The sequence below is a fragment of the Vollenhovia emeryi genome, unplaced genomic scaffold (assembly GCF_000949405.1).
Source record: "Vollenhovia emeryi isolate VEMERY1.0 unplaced genomic scaffold, V.emery_V1.0 DF939234.1, whole genome shotgun sequence".
NCBI lineage: Eukaryota > Metazoa > Arthropoda > Insecta > Hymenoptera > Formicidae > Vollenhovia > Vollenhovia emeryi.
In genome coordinates, this window is record NW_011967132.1 from 338645 (window position 1) to 354408 (window position 15764).

At 41.8% G+C, this 15764-nt stretch overlaps 1 protein-coding gene across 6 annotated transcripts in view; it reads right to left on the minus strand.

Moving 5' to 3' along the window:
- LOC105560297 (alpha-mannosidase 2) overlaps positions 1-15764 on the minus strand; it is a 163878-nt gene that overhangs the window by 36164 nt on the left and 111950 nt on the right. For all 6 annotated transcript variants that reach the window (XM_012009295.1, XM_012009292.1, XM_012009294.1 and 3 more), the window contains one exon: positions 3504-3596. In XM_012009295.1, coding sequence (XP_011864685.1) covers positions 3504-3596 — 93 coding nt within the window. The remainder of the gene's footprint in view (positions 1-3503; positions 3597-15764) is intronic.

A 15764-nucleotide genomic window follows, 5' to 3' on the forward strand; every position in this document is an offset into this window, starting at 1 on the left:
CAACTATAAATTTAAAAACTATGTTGGTCGTTGAGATAAAAACGAAAAATATGGGCAATGTGAGCCGTCACCAGATCGAAGGTGATAAATTATATACAGAAGTTTTGGCATAAAAATATATTGAAAAATAGATAACATTGTGGTAAGATTGAACGTTTCGGTCTACGAATGTGACCCTCTTCAGGAATACAGTGTAGAGTAAAAATAATTAGTCTAAATAAATGCCAATAAAAAAGGGTTCAGAGTCTGAACAAGGTTGTAGTGTCCAATAAAATAATTTTGATTATCAATGTATACGTACGTTTCGGTCCTTATTGGACCATCCTCAGTGTTAAGAGATAAATTCGATTTAGAACATGGATGGATTCGCAAGTTAAATATCTACAGAGAATTACGCAGTCATTAGTGTAAAAATAAAAGGACAAAAAATTATAATCAGTTATGAGGCGGTAATATATAAAACACGGCGCAAGTGAGTATAATATGTTGATTAGAAAGAAGGAGTTGGAACCGTGTTGTACTGTGTGAATGGCGTTACAGTAATGCGGGATAAAGAACAACTGCGCGAACCTAGTCTAAACTTGTTATAAAGATGAGATGAGTTATAAAGGGGGGTCGTTATAGTGGAATTTATATATAAAAGTATTAAATGGCCACTTATAATCCGTCTAGATCTGAATGGTGTACAGGTTGGCTTGTCCGTTATATGGTTACATCGCGCATAAAATATTCAATTTGATAACATGAAGAGTCAAAGCTCTTTTCATCATTTGTCGGATGAAGATGCAAAGGATGATATTCGTGGTCCTGTTTTTCTCGTCAAACCGCGCGACTAAAACTTAGGCCCGGTCTACAATGAATCGTTAGTCGTTAGTAGTCAGAATTATATGACGGACCTTTTTCTTCCACCTAGAAAACAAAAGGAGCAACGTATAGTTCCGACTTCTGATTAACGAATAACAACTCATTGTAGACCGGGCCTTATGGTTACATTTATCCGCTACGAGATCGTTCCGTAATCTGGCCTTTCGCTAGCAACCTGCAATTGATTAACCTGAATGTTAAGATACACAGTTGCAAGTCCCATAACGACTGAGAAACATTATAACGAGCAGAACTGCGAAGAGGACGTTGCGGATATGAGCGTACGAACATAGAAAATTGCAATCGCTGGGTCATAATGGAGTTGTCCCGGGCTTTGATCAAACGATTGCGTCAGTTGTCTCGTCAAGAGCAAACCGCCATGGGTCTAGGAACGGTTAATGGGAGCCGTACAAAGGTTTGCCCGAAAACCGCAACATGTGGGTGGACTCGAACGTGTACGGGGAAGGGGGGGGGGGAGATTTTTCCAAATACGTTTTGATTTTTTCAAATACGTTTCGATACGTTTTTCCGCCAACAATGAGCGAACGGATGTAATTTCACGGGATGCCTTCGCAGATATGCGTGAAAAATGTGCAATGTACAATTGATTACATCGCGGGGAAAACGAATGACGTTGAAATGATGATAATTCACGCCGCAACATCTTCATAATCGATAGCTTTCGGCATAAGCGCGGTGACAACCATTGTTTACGGATTTTACCGTGATCGTTAAATATTCATTATTTTTAATGAGTTTTTTTTAACAGCCATCAATTTTATCACGCGCCATATTTTGCGTTACATCTCAACGTGTTTTCAATATTACCTCAGTTGACCTCGCGTGAAACGGCCAGAATTTGCATATTGCTTTTAATTATAATTAGGAGTTAATTAACGCCTCGTTTTACACGAACCGTAGCGATTCGTTTTCATGATTTTCGCATACGAGAAGAAATATCCAGCAACAACACGAGAGCCGATGAAGATAACGCGTTTCACTACTAGCGATAGAAATCATGCACGGCTGAGCAGAGATGTACTTTTACTACTTACGCGTAACGGCACTCGTAAAAGTTCTCCACTCCATGTGTCGTAAAGGGAGTATTTTTTTCCAATGTTTTGAACATCATGTAATAAACTCAGTATTATCATTAATGTATGTATAATCAATTATAAGTATATTTAATTCTCATTGAAGATTGATTTTATCAGTAATTATTCATCATCACTCCCTCTTGTTCTCTCTCTCTCTCTCTCTCCCCCCCTCCTTCGTTTTTCTGTCGTAGTACACGGAGAAAAAGGTTCCTTTGGATCTAGTATTCTTATTCATTTGATTGAAATTTGTTTCATTGAAACAACATATGCTTGCACGAGACATTATTTGTTTGAATAAAAATTTTGTCGATTCATTAAAATAATCTCTATTTAAGATATTATTATTTGAAGTAATATATTTCAATTAAATAACTATATTATTTGGCCAGGCGCGTATAAAGTTTGGTGCTGCCACTAGATGGCCGCCGAACTCGTAAAATGAGACACCCTGTATATTGTTTCTCAAATTCAAACAAATGATTTGCTTGGACCATTCCAGATATCAAATTTGTTTGGATACAACACAATTTATTAAATCCAAAGAAATAATTTTTTCTGTGTATAATCGAAATAAAAATTTCCTCTTTGCAAGTGTGAAGTCGATAATCAGGCAAATGAACAATCGGTGTCGCTATAAAACTAACTTGACACTTAAATGCGTATCCGTCGACGATAAGTAAGAAAAAAGGAAGGAAAAGTATATGATTAGAAATGCGAATATCATGAATTTAGGCAGGCGGGCGCGGAAAGCAAATCGCGAGGGTAACGCGAAAGAAGATCGAAATGCTTTATAACGTCGTAAACAAAGCCTCCTTCCCGATTTCACGATTCTCCCAGGGCGCGTCAGACGAGCTTTTTACACTCCCACGGCGTCGTAAATCTTCGCTCTCGCATTAACGGCAACGTGAAAGCACTGAGAAGAGCTCTCGCACGAGCGGACGCGGATAGCTCGTATTCGCCCCGGACGTTTCCGCTGTTTATATCGTCTTACGCTTTTCCCTCATATCTGATAATTTTATACAATAATCCCTTTGCCCCCGACACCTGCAGCCCGCCCGCAGCCTGCAGCTGCGCTGTTCCTCTCAACTTTTTACCGCGACATATTTAACACGCGATATTATATTAAAATAACATGCGAATGAAATAAAATAGCACGGGATAAACACGAATAGAATTAAAAACTTTGCGATGGTAAATGGCATTTCGTTATCATTACCAATGGTAAATGGTTTTTCGTAATTTTGCGACGTAAATTCGATAAACGAGTTTTCCTAGCAGATTCAACACGTTATTTCACTCATTATTAGATCTGTATTTCAATATATCGTGTCGCAATTATTTCGATTGACCCTAAACTTTTACGCTGTAATTGGATGAAATCGAGTGTCATTCTCCTAAAATTCACGTCGTACCGCGGGCGCTTTCACCACGATGATCGTCAAACGAAACGCTTTTTTACCGGCTAATCCAATTTTAGTGTTACCACGTGCACGCAAGCGGTCCACGTGTCCGCGTGAATATTTCAACGATTAATTAACTTACCTTCAGGGGTGGCCTCGTCGGATCTTTCCGCAGCTCCGCGAAACGTGCCTCGAAACTGTCGTCCCAGTATTCCCGACTCCGCATCCATGAGGGCTGCGAGAGAAAGTACACAACCGTTAGAAATTTCGTGGCTCAACCCGTATATTGCTTCGCGGCTAATAAAACGAAAACGCCGCAAAGACGTAAATTTTGTGGACGCTCGTGCGCTCGCCGGCGCGCACAGTATCGCGGAATGAGGCAATAACGTACGTATAATATACGTACGTTGTTACACTCGTTCGGTGAAGTCAAAAGAGAGTTGATGGATGTTGGTAATTTCGCGAGGGAAGATTCATCGATCTCGCTCGCTTTTAATTTAATTGTGTTTCACGCTTATTGCTCAAATGTGTGCTACAAAATTGCCGCGTATATCTTTCGCGAAACCTAATGAACCTGATAATTTTGCGATCATACAATTTTACGTTCCCTCAGAGTTTAATCTGCTTTTCACGAGGGGTGAACCGCTTACCAAAATCACCCACACACTGATAAGAAAAATATCTTCATCCGAAAAGATATTACTTTACTCAAGAAAATTATTCATTAGGTGGCTCCTAATAGCTTATTAACTTAAATTTACAAAATAATCAACTGTATATCTTTTTATTTTATTTTCTTAAACACGTGCCAGTTAAGGTCGACTAAACTTATTCATTATTGCTTTATCTTATTTTATCTTTACAATGCCCTAGCAAGACCCAATGCCCAAAAGATGCCTAGTAATAGGCTTGTTTTCGATCGCTGCACTGGTGAACTAGTGCAGTAAGCTAGAGTGAGAAAAAATAGACTTGTCTTACTATAATTTATTGCGCTAGTTCACCAGTGTAGCAACATAAAACAAGACTATAGACTGCGAATCTGTACACCACAATGCTCTCAGCGGTTTGCCCCTCGGTTTTTTATATTCGCCATTTTGCAGGTTTTGCATAGACGGTAACTTTATTAATTCATACCTCGCATAACAACGCGATAACAAGGCTCTTGTCGAATTACATAACGATTAAGCGTATTTAGATCTATTCGTTTTCTTTTCGCGAGCTCGCGTGCATCGCTCGCTCTTTTTTATTGCCTCGTGTTAATAACAGCTTTATCACGGTAACAGTTTTGACGCGATACCTTGTCGATAAGGTAAACGCACGTAGCGAAATCACGATGACGTTGACTTCTCACGAAGGCTCCGCTTTCCATTGAGATTCCCTCGCGCTGATCTTACGACAAGCGTGGCTTTAGATAGCAAATCTCTACGACTTTGTTTAATATGTGAAAAAGAAGGTGCGCCAGAATCTTCAACGTGTTTGCGAGCACAAATATGAAGGGATAAAATGAGGAAACGTTACAAGATTTTTACAAATTAACTATTGAAGATGAAATTGAAGATAAATGGTATTTAACAAGCACAAACCCCTCCACATTTAATCGTATCTCGATTTTACGCAATTTCTGGCTTTCGTGCTTAAACGCTCATTCTGATCCAGATCTCTTTCGCAAAGTCGTATCTTGATTTTACGCAATTTCTGGGCTCCGTGCTTAAACGCTCATTCTGATCCATATCTTTCGCAAGGTCGTGTCTTAATTTTACGCAATTTCTGGGTTTCGTGCTTAAAGGCTCATTCTGTTCCTGATCTCTTTCGCAAGATGGTATCTCGATTTTACGCAATTTCCGGGCTTCGTGCTTAAACGCTCTTTCTGGAACCAAAAATTTCGAAGCACGCAAACCAGAAGTTGCGTAAAATCGAGATACCCGGCGAAAGAGATCAGTCGATATCCTACGTGACATCTTACGGACCTCGGATATATTTAGCGTTGAAAAGTATCATGGGCGATAAATGAAAGTCACTCGGCGAAAGCTTGACTTATCGAGCGGAATTTGCACGGGCCGGATCCGACGGTTTCCGGAACACCCTGTAGAAACGGCAATAATATCGCCTGAATACCGTCTACGGCGCGAATGGGCTCGAGGATGGGAAGTAATGAAGTAGAGCGAAATTGGAATTCGCGAGGAATCTGATCCGGCCGGTTCTAAACATCGATTACGCAGGTCCGAACGCGCCGTGCTGCGCGTGTATCGGCATTGATACCACAAAATTCGAAGACTTCCAGTTTCGGCGCGCCTCGCAACCGCGGAAAATCCCGAGCGGTCGTGGCGCGGCCGAGAGGGATATAATATAATATCAATCGGGTCGTTGAATTTCGACGGTGCTACCTACTTCGTGCCTGCCAATCAAGATAACGTTTTAAACGGCCGGAAACGCGCTATTGCTGAAGTGACCGCAGACGCTCGAGTGAGCGCAATCGCGGTGGAATCGGGGGTCCTACGCTGATAATTAATCACCCGTGCATCTCTCTCGATAGGGCGACTGCGATACGTGAAACACGAGACTCATAAATTGATGTTGTTGCGAACTGAATATCGCAAATTACGCTAAGCGATGAAATTAAGGTAATCGACGTGCCCCAGGCACGGAGATCTCAATGCGGATTATCCAATCTGCATTGTAAAATAATGCGTTAATGTCATGAAATATGTATTTTTTGCAAGGCAGGAAAGATAAGGCGAGAGGGAGAATTTTTCTCGAAAAAAAAAATTGCGGAAATATTTATTATTAGATTAGTATCGATTCTTGGCGATTAGAATGCCGATTATTAAATGTTAAGCTTTAAAACTTTAAAGGACAAATGTGGAAAGAAACGGTATATGAATTCACATTTAAAAAAGTAAAAATTACAAGTTGGGCTACTTGCCTTGTGACCCACATTTTCTTATGCGTGGTTTAGTTTTATTTAGGGGGTCTTTATACTTTAAGTTTATTATTCATTAAACTGTAAACGGCCGAAATATTAAATTTTAGTCACGTTTTCTTTTACCATCTGAACGAAAAGAACTGCCTGCAAAATTCTTTGGGAAACTCATCTGTAGAACCTTGAGTCTTCATGATTTTATAAGAAGTTATTTGAAATACGGTGTGAGCGGGGGAAGTTTGCTACAAAAATCAAAATTATTACGAAGTACTGATGCAATTGTGCACATTAATTCGATGGGAGATCGACGTAAAAATTTTCTATTTGATTTTCGCCTCGCCATTCGGAAAAAATAATCCCTCGGTAAAGAGTAACGTGGCAATGACACAATTATTGCACATTAAAACAAACCAAGGGCGGCCGACCGAGGGTCCCATTTTAATTTCTATCAACAGCAAGCCGAGCGAATTAATCACCATAAATCCGGGATCGACGGCGGAGATAAAGCCGAGTCAAAATTAAATCCCAAGTGAAGAGCTCGTCCATCGAGCCCAACGGACTCACCATCGAGATATATCCCCCGGAAAGGTCTTCTTCCACGAGGCTCTCCGATTATCCGGCGATCGGTCGAGCTTTCTTGTAACGGAGCTTATCCCGTCGACGTTAATTAAACATCGAAAAGCTTCGCTCCCTAATCCATCGACCGAGGTAGCTTCTTTCACTCGGGATTATTTAGCCGGGAAAGAGAAGATATTTTCGGATCTTCTGAACTCGCTCTCCCTTCGTCCGCTTCTTCCCGCGTCGTATCGAATCGAGCGCTTTCCTTTGATCAGTGATTATAAATTTGTCAACTTTTATGACGATTTAGGTTTTTACGTGAAAAATTTAATTCGCAATTAAATGACGTTTCTTTTCACGTAAATCTATCTATCACAAATTATTACGTTGCTTTTATATCCGTGTAGAAACTTTCGAAAGTGTAAGTGAAAAATTTACGAGACGAGCGATGTCTCGCGAACGTTTTAAGTTCGAACATTTCGTTTCCATTAATATTTGATAATTCGGCCAGAGTTGGCGTGGATTGATTAGAATCGCCATTTTAAGATCAATTTTAATCTCAAGCGCCAATTTTAACGGACCTACAACGACGCCGGTCGATCGTGGAAGATGTTCTTTTGCTCCAATTGCACTAACTATCCCGTCCGTCCGGCTCCCTTCCGGTACACAGGAGCGAATGAAGATGAAGCGTTTTACGGGGTATCCCGGAAGGAGAGGATATTTCCTCGGAGGATAGCGATCTTAGGAAGATGCCGGGGGATGAGAACGAACGGACGGGTCTTAAAGGGATATCGAAGTAACGCTATCTTATCGACACAAGTCCCGCAGGAGACTCCCGGGCAACTGCGTACGGTTTTACAAGAACCACTTTAACCATTTTACCGGAAGCTCGTTATTCGCCTGGAAGGTCGATTGGTACTTTCTTCTTCCACGCGATTCATTTGAATCCCGACAACAGCGTTTCTCCAACTCTCCGACGAGCAATATCGAGCCCGGATAGTACGTCAGAATTAGCTTCCTGATATTCGCGAGTCATCCCTCCAATTTCTCAAGCGCAAAGTTACTCTCGATCTCTCATTTAATGCTACGAAGTCATCCCGATCAGAAATTTTGATGCCCGCTTCTCGGCTCATAATTCTTTTACAAGTATTTCGGTTCTCTGCAATGCACTTTTCTTCGAGTTGTGTTATGTGCATTTATCTTTTTACTTCAGTCACGATTCTATTACACTTGAATGTATCATAAAATAGGATCGATATAGCGTCAGTCATATTTGTTAGAGAAAGAAATATTTGAATCTTAAATGGAAAATTCTAAAATCTAGAATAAAATGACAGTATGTATGAATATCGCGGTGCCAACTTTGTGCGTTGTAAGATGGAGGGAAAATTTATTCTAAACTTACATTTATATAAGTTACTCTTGTCTCAATATAGTGAGTCAATCTTTTTTAATTCGACGGAGGAAAATGAGAATTATTGACTTTATCTTGGTATTGTCTTACTTTTATACTAAACGAGATTGTGAGAAATATAAATGCGTCAGGAATATTTTTTGTCTCGGTAACAGAAACCCTTTCTGAGGGTGTGAGTTGTACAATTAATGTAAACGTAACAATTTTCTTTTACATAATAATATCGATCTCAAGTGAAATCACAAAAAACGTTAACAATTGCCAACTTTAATAATAAATATTTAAACGGTCAATGTATTCTACCAGCAAAAGTGGGTTGTACAAATATAAAATTAACAATTTTACGTGAAATTACAAAAAAGTTGCTAATTTTATATTAATTGTACAATCCACTTTTGCTGGTAGAATACCGTGACCGTGACATTAAATATTTGTTATTACTTAAAAACGATCGGGACTAATTCTTTCAATTGTCTCATTTTATCCCGTTTTGTCTTTACGATGCCTCAGCAAGATCCAATGCTCAAACTAATCCCCAAACAATGCCTAGTAATGCCTACTCTCTAAAAGTCAGTCAGCGGATTATCACTGAAAACAGTGAATCACTGCAGTGTTCAGTAGTAGACTTATAACAGCGAATCAGTGACTATTCACGGTTTTCAGTGATAATGCGCTGATGGACATTTCGAGAGTGTTAATGCTCCGTAAGGCCCTCAGCGGTTTACCTCTCGGGACGAGTATGTTTCGACGTCACCGACTCACAACAAACGCAATGTATTTTATAGTTAAAAAAATGGCAGGTACTTTCGAAAAGCGTCATTCTGATCGTTCCCGTTGATAGTTTCGTACGGGAGGCCAGAGTTTCATTAATTTCCATTCGCATTAGGCACGGTTAGCGCACGTGCTAATGTGTACGTGGACGTGTACAACGTAGCCCTGTAGTTAACGGCTGCACGGGCAATGTACGATTCGGCGGGATCGTCGAAATCGATCGGGTCGAACCCAACGTACCGAAATACCGGCGTGTCGATCGGCGCATTTCACGCGAAATCTACTGCACTCCGCAGGCCACGAATGGAGGCCCGGAATAAGTTTGCGAACGGCGCGGCGGGTAGATTGACGTCCCGCAGATACTCGACGATCGATCCGCGCGCATCGCCGACAGTCTACTCAAAGCTGAAGCGATGGATAGGATCCGCGCAATGCATGCAGCGGCGGATTAATAGGCATACGAGGCTGTCAGCTGAGAATCCCCCGAAACTCTCGGAACTCTCAAAGCGCGGAAAATTCCACTTTTCAACCTTCCAATCTCTTAATTATTCAAACACTGACGGTATTCGCGCCGTAACATTCTCTCGTTCTCTTGGACAGTTTGTCAAAATTATCAAAAAGGAAAGGCCTCTCTCCAGCCACGCGTAAACGACGTCAAATCGGATGAAAGGCGCGGAACATTTGGTTTAGAAACTTTTCAACATTTTAATACACCATTGGCTCTAGGAACAGTCCTGTGTACGCGAGCATCTCTACGTCTGTCGCGTCCTTTCCGAAGCACCTTCAATAGGTGCACCGCGGGCAATTCGTGCCGCTTTGATGCGTGTGTAAGAATTCCTTCACGCAATTTGCGGAAGTACCCCGACGTCGTTCCGGCGAAATGTTATTTTCGTCCGTAAAGCCAACCGGGCACCGCTGCACCGCCAGCGGGGCGCAGCTTTAACCTAGACGCGCTGCATTTTTGCAAGAGTAGATTACGGCAAGTGCCGCGGCGTAAAAGACGACCGACGCGATAAAAGCGTTTTCTTTCCGTCCTTAAAAACTGCGCTAACTGTATGCCGCGCGGCCGGTCTGTTCGCCCGCCCATCTCGCTCTCCTCTTGCGCTTTGACCGCGCCGTATCACCGCCACGGCCGCCGAACGGCGCCGGTCAAGGGGGTAACCACCGGATGTAATCGTGGGACAGTCACCGAAATCATTATGAAATCCTTACAAAATCCCCGTGTAATCGTTCTGTCTTGTATATATTTAATAAATACTTAAATTCAAGAAACGTACTAATAAGAATATTCTCAAACGCCAGCAGTAATTAACAACATCAGTGTTTTATTGACCGTATCTGGCAATTTTAATAATGCAGAAAATTTATTGCGAAAATAATACTGGCTGAGGTGATATTGTTCGCAATAAATTTTCTGTATTATTAAAATTGCCAGATACGGTGAATAAAACACTGACGTTAAAGAAGTGTGTGTGTTTTAATTTATTTGTTATTTTGTAAATTTAAGTTAATAAGCCATTAGGCGCCACCTAATGAATAATTTTCTTGAGTAAAGTAATATTTTTTTTGGATTAAGATATTTTTCTCATCAGTGTAGGTGTAAGGAAAGATTCGTAAAATCTTATTCGATTCGCCAAATTTACCGATCGCATTCCGGCGGCGTGACATATGTTACGTGAGGTCGCTGCGTTAGAGAAACGACAAGTAAAGGCATTTAGAATTAGTTTTTAAATCGCCGCGAAAGTTAGTTGTTATTTACCGGATTGCGTATTAAACAGTTTATATAGTCCGACTAAATACATATACCGCAGGTAGATTGGAAAACTGTCCGACGCACATATCGAGCTTTAATTATACGCGATATTCATCGTCAAGGAGCAATTTTCAGGACGCAAAATTCTCCACGGTCGTGGATTAAATGCCGGCCGCTTTTCCATCCATCGACATGTTCTTCTGTATTAAGCTGCGTCGCCCGGGTATCAAGCCAGCGATTTAATCTCGTTTCGACAAAGACAGAAGGGGCGACGAGCAGAGAGAGAGAGAGAGAGAGAACCAGAATCATTATTTATTACACGCTCTGGGACAAGTCCCCTAAAGCGTGAGAGCAAGAATTACCATAAAAAGTATAACTGTGAGTGAGAACGCAATTTATAAATATATATTAAATATGTGAGTGGAGAGTATGAAGGTATAAGAATATGTATTATATAAAATGGGGTTTTTGGAACAGAAATTGAAATACCTAACACGACCAACAGGATAACATTTACGCATAACAATTCAGCGGACAAATAACAAAGATATTTGATAACCCAATACTAAAATGGCTCAACACTTGTTTGCCATTTTCGTGCTGTCCCAGACTGCGGGTGCTCGGAGTAGCTTGCGCCTAAATTCTCCAATCTTTTCTACCTCTCGCAGTTGTGATGGAAGACTATTCCAAAATTTCGCGGCGAAACTACAGAATGACCGTTTGTAAAATTTGGAGAGAGAGAGAGAGAGAGAGAGAGAGAGAGAGAGAGAGAGAGAGAGAGAGAGAAAGAGAGATGTTCTCATTAGTTAAAAATGACGCCGAGAGAAACCGAGCTTGCTGAATATGGGGATGTAACAAAGTGACGTAACAACGCGTGAAATACGTCGAATTAATTGTCTCGAATTGCACTTGAATTACATGCGGATTTTAATTACTGTGCATGAATTATTAGAGAGAAAGGGGGGGGCAGGGTGACTCATTAAAATCGCTGGCTGATATTTTGTTATAAATCGAGAGTGCTTTTTATTAATTTAATTCTTCCGCTTTTTATTAATTCAATTTTCACACACGCGTGGCGCGGAACGATAATAATAATAATCTTTATTACGATTCTCCCGCTCCGAGGGACGTCTGATATTAATGTGAAGAGAATATCTGCGAAATGTTAATTCGCCGGGAGAGACCGGACTTAAAATTTAACTCAAATATTTATATTCCTGTATTTTCATACGCCGCGCTGTACAAATTCGATCTCCGTGTTCCATTTTAATTTTTCCTCCCCGTCCGAATTGTCCGGGAATATCACGTTTACCTGTTCGTCGACGTGACACGATAAATAAAAAATTAATTCATCTCTTTCCTTGGAGCCTGGGAGGAGGGGAAAAAAGGCTTCCAAAAGAGATCAATGTCCTTAAATACGGCAGTTATATCACCGAGCAAACTTGACTCCTCTATTGAAAGCGCAGCGTTTCCCCGTGCAAACGAAAAAGACGTTAAAAGAGGTAATTATACGCGACGGAGTACTTCTCGCCGCGAAAAAATAAATTGACGACGAACGAGGCAGTTTACAATACCCCGGAGAAACGACAATTCCACGAGAGAAATTCGATATCGAGCGCAGGGGTGGCGGGTGGGGGACACAGCTGGAAGGGGCCCAGGATGCCGCTCCCAGGTTTATTTTCCTCCTCGTCGTCGTCTAATAGCGCGTCAAAGGAGACACGTAAACGACGGCAATGACGGGGCCGGCGAAGCGAAGGCAAATGGGTGCATCCAGCGCACTAAAGCGCTCCTTTGTTCCCGACACGTGATTGACGGAGAGTGGTTCACGGTTTCCCTCCCCGACGCAGGGGAGAAGAGATTACCGTCGAACGCATCGGGGGGACGATGCACTCGGCGCGACGCGACGCGGGTGCATCAGCAAGGATGCACTCCTGACCTCGTTGGCGCGCGTTTATCGCCGCCAATTTGCGCCGGGGGTTGGTTTCACGGAGAGAGAGGGAGAGAGCGAGAGAGAGAGAAAAAAGAGTCATTTACATCGCTCGCGAACTGACGTTTACCGTTTTGTATGCGGGGGTGAGCGAGGGATGGAATATTCTCAACCTCCCGACCTCCGCCGCGTCAAGAGTCTTAATTAAAGACGATCGATTAGGTTGATTCTATCCAGAGAGCTCTACGGTGCAGACGTTTTCTCAGCTGCAAAAGGAATATGTTTTCTTACGCCGACACATTGAGAAAGACAACGGGGCGAATCTATATCGTTCGTAATTTAAAGTTTATTCGCCCGGGCGTTTTAGAAAGTTTAATTCGAACCCGGCACGACGTTAAAATCGGAGAATCCGTCGTCGAAATAACGGACGGGCGTTCTCGTGCCCGCGCGATCGTCACGGGCGGCGCAACGTCGGGCCGCGGACAAATTATTCTATGCGAGACGCGAATAAAATTACTCTCCCGCCGCATTATCGCGCGATCGCGTCGGTCGCGATCATACGGCGAGCGAAACAAAATTTACGACGTGTAATGCGTGTAATGCACCGTCGACGATGCGCAACACGTTGCAGCCGCGTCGCGGCGCGCCGATGGCGGGCATCGCGGATGCATTTTGTTCGACGACTCCGCGATAAATTGCGTTTGCCGGAAACGTCCGGCGTCGCGTCGTCCTAACTGCCCATGGCGCCTGGCAATTTACCGGAAAGATCGGCCCGTTGAGCCTCGGCAATTTTTCCGGCCGCGGCGCGTCCTGCCCGCACGCATCGCAACTTATCCAGTAATTTCTTGTGGAACACGGCATTGTTCAGCTTCGTCAGCCCCCATACCAGCCCTGACCTGGCTCCCTGCGACTTCTGGCTGTTCCTCAAATTGAAAAATCCTCCGAGGGGAAGAAGATTCGATGACGCGGAGGAAATAAAAAGGAACGCGACGAAGCGGCTGTTAGCTATTCCGAAAGCTGAATACACGGAGTGTTCCCGAAAGTGGGGTGATCGCTGGAAGAAGGTTGCAGCTTCCAAAGGGGAGTACTTTGAAGGTGACATCGTCGCCATTGATCAGATTTAGCTCTTTCCCTTGGTGCAGCACAAGGTCGGATACTTTCCGTACAGACCTCGTATTGCCCTTGGAGCGAAATCTGTTTAGTGAAAAATTCATCGTTAGATCGTGTAATCGTTGCGAAGAGAAAGACTTGCGATTGAATTTGTTGAAACCCTGCTATCTCATATTAGAAATCTATCTCATACTAGGGGACTGTCCTCTACGGACAGAATGGCCGAGAAATTCTGTTCCTCAGCAGTTCGTTCCTACAAGTTTAACGTAAAGTTTTATTAACGATATATTAATACAATTAATAACATAATAATTATGTAATTATTAAAATGCTCTTGTATTCGTCTACAAGAGCATATAAATGCGTAAGAGTCAAAAGGAATTATTAAGAATGTGTTTCACGATGACGGCAATTAATACAGGTTAGTTGAATATAATATTATATGAGTGGTAGTTCTTATTTTAAACTGGGATTTTTCGTCCGACTCGGAGTTGGATTTGTTCGGAGCGCGTCGGATTTAACCCTTTAACGGGCTGGAGTTGCTAAATCGATCAGGCGTGGAGAATGCTGAACAAATGTATTGTTCAGCAACTATTTAGATAGACAATCGTTTAGAGTGATTGCAAATTTAACGGCAATTCTGCGGGGCGATAGGGAAAAAGACCCGAAAATACCGCGGATGAAAATATCGAGTTAGTCGTTTTTTTTTCATTAAGCAGTAAACAATATCTAAAACAAATCGGTTTACATGCGAAAAGAATTGTGCGGGCGTCACGGGGAAACGGTTGAAAATAATCGCGAACGCCTTAAAAGCGTAATGTTGCAGTTGTTATTAATAGGAGTTGATATTATTAATGCGAAACGGTAAGACCACGTTGATAGATGCAGAGGTATACATGGCACGAGATTAAAAATTCCATTAAAAATGACCAAGGTGCATAATCCATGGGTGCTGATGCACTTCGGCGCGTCAATCGATGGATTGATGTGATTGATGACTGTAGTTTAAATATATTAAAATGCTATAAGAGTTTTTTACATGCACATTTGCATAAACAAATATACATATGTACATAAATATATTTTTTTAACGTCAGACTGCAACGATATTATCGATTATCACACGTCACGTTGTGTGAAGACGATAATGCGTCGAACGAAGTTAGTTCAATTCGACGCGTCGCTTCGATGCTTTAGGCTGTTTAACAATATGACGCACAGATTGCACGCGGTAGGTCGGCAACGCATGCACAATATAATGCGTTTAGAGTGTAATAACGCGAGCTCGATAGAATCGCTCGAAAATGCATGTCATTGATGTATTACTCCATTAACTATGTCAATTGGCGATTCTCAGGACAGCGCTTGCACGAGGAACAGAAACGCGTAATGAACGAACATAGCTACTTATTTACGATTAAGAAATGTTTCTATTAATTCTTGGCGCAAAAGTTGCAAAACTATTGTGTAAATTAAAAAGACATGTTTTAATAAATTTAGAACGAAGTTTGTACAACTGCGATGAAAACAGTTTACGTTCAATAAATGATGGTATTTATGGTTTCGCGTCTTTATGGGAATTCACTTAACGGCGACCGAGGACGAGATTATGGATTTAGTTATTTGCATTTTTGGCTTTCGCGGTCATTATCGTGTCAGGACATTACCGAAATCGATCAATGGAGAGGAAACACCTGATAGCCGATAACCGAGGGCGGAATTTTGGTCGAGGGAATTTAGTGTATAATATCTGAGCACACAACCGCGATTATGTTTCATAGCTTCTGTAGTCTACATGTCTTCTGCTATATACCTGGAGATTATCGTCCACATAGCTGGATTATCTTCGTTTGTTTGAAATATAACGTTTGCTGGATAAATACAATTCCGTCGACTACAATATCTATACACAAAATCAAATTATTAAATCGGTTTTATTAACCACGAGAC